The 5,841-nt window shown below is 36.7% G+C and overlaps 1 protein-coding gene across 1 annotated transcript; it reads right to left on the reverse strand.

Moving 5' to 3' along the window:
- Positions 1-581: 581 nt before the first annotated feature.
- LOC107041040 (elongation of very long chain fatty acids protein 7) lies at positions 582-2,238 on the reverse strand. Its single transcript, XM_015261397.1, has 5 exons — positions 1,963-2,238; positions 1,706-1,896; positions 1,535-1,615; positions 1,227-1,410; positions 582-1,135 (listed from the first exon to the last, which is right to left on the reverse strand). Exons 1-5 carry the CDS (start codon positions 2,021-2,023, stop codon positions 810-812), a joined length of 843 nt encoding a protein of 280 aa, XP_015116883.1. The 5' UTR covers positions 2,024-2,238; the 3' UTR covers positions 582-809.
- Between the last annotated feature and the right edge of the window lie 3,603 nt (positions 2,239-5,841).

Consider the following 5,841-nt stretch of genomic DNA (forward strand, 5'->3'; position numbering starts at 1 on the left):
ATTGACGCTTCGCGTCCGTGGGTCAACGCGTCACGGATTGAGTGACAAAACATCATTTTTTATCATTCCGGCCATAAGGCAGCGCTTCGCGCGAATTCAATAATGTGTGAAAAAATCTTCGTAAAATTGGCTACATTTTTTGAATATCCTACCTAGCCAACAATTTACCGGTAAATTTCCGGATATTTGCCGGTCTTGCTGGGGATATTTACCGGTCTTGCTGGGCTCCTCGTCCGATTACCCTTAAAGTTCAAATAATAAACAAGCAGAGGTTCGAGCCCACCCAACGGAGGGCACGTGACCGTTACTTTTTGCGTTATTATTCTTCTTTTTGCTTCCGAGCGGAAGCTTTGTAATCGCTCAAATTTAATTTCGGATTTTTCCGTGATCTGTATGCCCAATCAATTCCTTCCTTATCAACATGTCCTCGACGATTTTCTCTCTCCGTTTAGTACTGGATTGCCGACAGTTGGACGAATGTCGGTATTTTAGGCCACCAACGCGCCAAAATATTTTCCATGATTGTTGTCATTTTTATTTTTTCTCCTCATTCGGGATAGGAAATAATTTGACAAAACGCCTCAGAAATAGATTATTCGTTTATTTATAGTAATTTGTTTCGATTCTATGTATTATGCGTTTGACGTAGTGTATCATGAGCAGTTGATGGTATGAAATTGTCAAAAAATTGAGTTTCCGATAATTCACAATACAAACCAATTGAAAATTTAGAATTGAGATGATGAATTAAATGATAATTAATATGTAAACCTAATTTACAGTTCTATATCACCATCGAGTGATGATGTTTATTGGCTCTTCGTTTTACCATTTGCAATTTCCTTGCTGATCCCATTCTGCCCAACATTTTCAGGCTTCTTGATATAAGTCTTGTAGTAAAAATCACCGAACAAAACAATCATGAAGAGATTCTGGGGTATGAATATGGCAGCTGGCCACAGTGGAAAGCCACAATCATCGGCCCATATCAATTGTGAAAAATGCAGTAGAATGAGAAAAAATTGTACTAGTTGCATTTGCGTTATGTATTTCTTCCACCATGGCTTGCCAAGCTTCAACGATGTTGCCAAATAATGACTGTACATGATTACATGGACAAAGGAATTTATCAAACCTGAAAGCAAATTATAAATCAATGTAGTCCGCTTCGCCAATTGATGTGCATTGTTTAAATAATGCAAAAGGCAATTATAAATGATATTGACCTAAGAATGTGACATGGCCGCCTGGTAGATACTTGACACCACCCCAGGCACCCATTACCATACCCGTGTGATGATAAACGTGAAGGAATGACACTTGATTTTGTTTCTTTCTAAGAACAAAGAACACTGTATCGAGTAGATCTACTATTTTTAACAGGAAGTATAACCATACTGATGCTGCTATCTGGAATAATAAATTAACAAGTTAAAAAATGATGTTACAATGCATCAGAAAACTTGTTGACATGATTCGTCTATTATTCAAAATTATGATGATTGAATTATAGATGATAATCAATTCATCGTACCGCTATTGCGTCCGGATTGTCCGAGTAATCGACGGGTTCACAAACAAAACTGTATTTTTTCAGCCATGCTAACGTTAAAGCCTGGAAGAGAAGAAAATAAAAGCCCATTCACTTTTTACAATTTCAAAATAATTATCGTGGTAATCAATTGTGAGAAAATTTTGATTTTACCCGGTAGACGAGGTAGGCGCTAGCAAAAATCTGCACGACATTGTACACATGTAATATTCTGTCTAAGTTGAATGGTTTTCTGTTGGCCATAAGTCTTGGCCCGAGGGTGAACACAAAATATAGGTAAAATCCGAGAATAGCGAGCCCAGGCCAGGGTGTCGTTATCAGGAACCAGTCTTTCGTTCTGGGATCTACGCAATGGAAAATCCCCAGCATTTGGTTGAGAAGTCCTTACTTCTTGGGAATTTCAAACTTACCCGAAACTTCATCATTGATGTAGTGATACAATCTTATTAAAGATTTGATAATTGTCGCCATGTTGTTCTCACTGAATCAAACACTCTGTTAGAACTCACTATCGGATATAAATTATAGAAAAAAAAATTATGATTTTTTATCTTCTATTTCTTCACATGGGTTCTATTTTTTCATACTAGTCTATTCATTGATGCGTGGGTTAATGGTAAATAAATATTGTTGAATGTTGAGGGAAAGAAAACTGAAGGCCCACCGACCCACCCATCCACAGCGGAGCACCGAATCGGACTGATAGAAGTTTTTACCTTCGTTAAAAAAGTACAACCATTGTATTATAATTATCTGGCTGTGTTCATGTGTGTGTGCCCGTTGGAATTACCTGAGTATTCGGAAAGAAAAAATAAAGGAAAAAAAATCGAAGTCATCGACAACACAGGGAGCTCGGGTTTAACTAGCACCGGACTGACTAGCGTCCGGTGTAATAATTTAAACAAGGAGGAAGGTTTGCATCTGGTTTATATTTGAACGGGCTTCTAATTGAATAATATTCTGTGTGAGTGTAAATTCCTTTACCTTGACTTCTTACTCATTTGCAAATTTCAAATTTTATTTTCTAACTTCCCGATCTAGAGCGAAGTCATGCTTACATTGTTTCAATGGTTTAAACATGTCAATTGATATCGTAACGATTGTTATCCGAGCCGCTATTACTTCAACCGTAAGGGGCATTCATTATTGATAGAGTGAGTGCGAACATGGCCATTATATGCAAGTTATTCGAATAGTGAAACCCCTATTTTTCCGGCGTCCCCTTGTTTACACGGAGAAAATAAAATAGTAAATATTGCTATGTCGGAATCCGTACATAGAAAACGTTACCAAAGGTTTGTACGTATTACTACGGGCATGGTAATGGTATCATGGAACATCGTAATGAATACTACACCGTTAGGACATTGCTCTTGAAATTTGAAGTGAAAAAGTTTGAAATTTTTAACAACAACAATGTTACATGGAATTTCTGTACATTTCTTCACTGACGAATCAGTTAATTTCTTGAATATTTAATTTCTTGAAAATTGAATTATATGTGATGTTCAATTTTCACGATGAGCTTGGAAATTCAAGCTTTCATTGAAAAATCAATGATTATTTAACTCGAAAAACCCAATTTTCTTGAATTTTTAAGATGAATGAGAAATTTAGTGAACGCTTTCATTAGAAATTGAATTCAACCCCACATCATCGAAAATTCAGATGACGCAGTGTCTGAAATTTCAAGAAATTTCCAACAGTGTAGGTGGCATGGTAAACTCCTTAATCGTAATAGATCTTATGGACAGCAATAATTACTATATTACATAGTAAAGGTTCTCATGTTTCTTTCTTATATTTTTTTCTCCCACTTCTTACTTATTTAGATTTTTTCTCCCAGGCTGTACACCCTAATCTGTTATAATATGAACAATATCCGAGTACATACTATCTAGATAAATTACAAATTCAAATTTCACCGCGATCTCCTCTGAAGGTACACTGAGCCTGAATTAGCGAAGCGGTAAACCGATTTAACTCGCCTCAGCTCATCGCTGAGTTTTCGAGGAATATCTTTGAATCCAAGCGAAATAGCCAAATAGCCATTATAATCATTTTTGTAGCTCTCAATTTGCTCTATAAGAAAGGTTATTACAAAAAATTTGCTATCTCCCTTAGCTTCCGAGATATTCCCTAAAAAATGGCCAATAGTCTAGATCGACTTAAACCTGTTTACCGCGCTGCTACTGAATTTCTTTTTTGAAAATACTCCACTTGATGGCTTCCATCTAGATCAGAGTACCTTAAATGCCTACATAAGTCCCAAATTTCGAATAATCCGCGACGGAATTCTTCCTTTCGGCATTGTCACTGGGGTATACAGAGTACATTCGTCGCAGTTTCACAGTGATAGTGAAGGAACTCACACGTCAGTGTTGCTACGATCCTCGGTGAGTAAACTGTGCATGAGTCATGGATGACAAAGTAGACCCAAATTCGTACAGGTTACCGAGAGGGGTAACGGTGAGATTTCAGATTTTATACATTTTCGCGATTTTCTAGATTTTCTAGATCAGAAGGGCTTTCTAAGACCATCTCGAGAGGACTATACTCTTCAATTTTGTTTAGTTAATTTTGACTATAATATATACTACAATTACGCAGAACCCCAAGGTCCAATCTAGAATTCACGGAACTTCTCTGAAATCTATTTTTCAAATTATATTATCTATTTTTCAAATTTAATTTTCCACTTTCTGTCAAAGGTTCTATCAAAACTCGTTCAACGTCGGTTATTGCTGACATTTGCTATTTAATTTCATTATTCACAATTTCTTGTTGATAGTTAAAATTCAAAAACTAATCCGTTCATTGGAGACACGCACGACTGAATAAAAATTCGATTTCAAGGCAGTTCCGAATCTTGTTTTCATTGAATATTAGCTAATTTATAAATGATGATCCTGAAAAATTGATCAGGCACTGATAGGGTGGATTGGATCCTGACTGCCAGGGACCCTCGTGACCCTCGGGCTAGTCAGTGTCACTGGGTCCTCTAATTTTCCCATCTCTCAAAATTCCCATGAAGGAAAATAAACAAATTATCACACATGCAAGATTCCACAAATGCATACATACAGACATTATCATAAAATAGCGTATTCGGGGGCTTTGCGTCAGACTATATCTATACCCGATAGTTCAAGCGCAATGACGGATTAGAAATATGATGGCACAGAAATTTTTCGTCGTTCTTCCTCATATTCTTGTTTCCGAATGGAAGCATTGCAATCCCTCGATTTCCACATTCTCTAATTTCGATTGGAAATGATGTAGAATGGTCTGAAACGTAAAAATACGAAATTTGGCGACCATTTGAGAAAATTAAATAATTAAGTGGCTAAAGTAATTCCTAAAAATCTGAATTTTTGTCAGATTATGGGTCTTAATAAAGACTAACTCTGTACAAAATTTCAGCCCGATAGACATAATAATTGTGGAGAAAAAGCTATTCGTTTTCAAATCGTTTTCCGCAAATATTTTCAAAACTAGTGGACCGCTTTCGATTTTTTTGTTTTCAAAATATTCGTTTCGATGACTTCTATCTAAATCAACGAAAACATACTCGTTCGTATAAAGTTTTCGAGACATTCCCGTTTTTCCATTTTTTCATAAAAAAACTTCGTGAACTTGTGCAAAAGCCTGTGCAAAAATCGAGATATCAACTTGAAATTTGGACAGAAAATATGTATACCCGCTCATACGAAGTATTCCAAACATTGAAATTTTGACAGCACCCATGGAGATGGCAGTAACCGCCTGAAATTTTCGCTGTTGGTTAGTGCTGTGAAGCTATAAACTTTTGTAATATTTCAGACCATTCGGAAGCCCGCCGTCATTGTATTGATGGCGAAAAAAAATAAGACATCACTCAGTGACATGCTCACTGTCACGTGGCGCGCTGTCATATGTTCGCTGTCCCCTGCTTGTTTATCATACCGGCACAATAATTTTACTGGCAATGTTCTCTTTATTTTTTACAAGTGTACACGACTGTCAGTCATACACAATTAACACTAAAAATCATCAATTGAGGGAGTAAAAATTTAAGGAGAAAGAGAGGATGAGGAATAGTTACGAGGAGGTGAAGATGAGGTTCGTGGCTATTTAAAATAGCCGGAAATGAAGGCCGCTCGGGTCCCACAGTCCTGACCTTACGACGATTGACCACGGCAGTGAATATGCGACGCACCATGATTCAGTAGATTTACTCAGCTACAATTAACATTTCTTTATTTTACAGATAATCTTCAATAATAATTGCATAATATTCGCCCGCATGG

Source organism: Diachasma alloeum, unplaced genomic scaffold, assembly GCF_001412515.2.
Source record: "Diachasma alloeum isolate Michigan unplaced genomic scaffold, Dall2.0 Dall_scaffold_00354, whole genome shotgun sequence".
Classification (NCBI taxonomy): Eukaryota; Metazoa; Arthropoda; class Insecta; order Hymenoptera; family Braconidae; genus Diachasma; species Diachasma alloeum.

Coding starts and splice junctions, on each gene's coding strand:
- LOC107041040 (XM_015261397.1), bottom strand. CDS start 2,023: ATGGCGACAATTATCAAATCTTTAATAAGATTGTATCACTACATCAAT. Junction 1,897..1,962: donor CATCAATGATGAAGTTTCGG/GTAAGTTTGAAA, acceptor TCCATTGCGTAG/ATCCCAGAACGAAAGACTGG. Junction 1,411..1,534: donor ACAATCCGGACGCAATAGCG/GTACGATGAATT, acceptor TTATTATTCCAG/ATAGCAGCATCAGTATGGTT.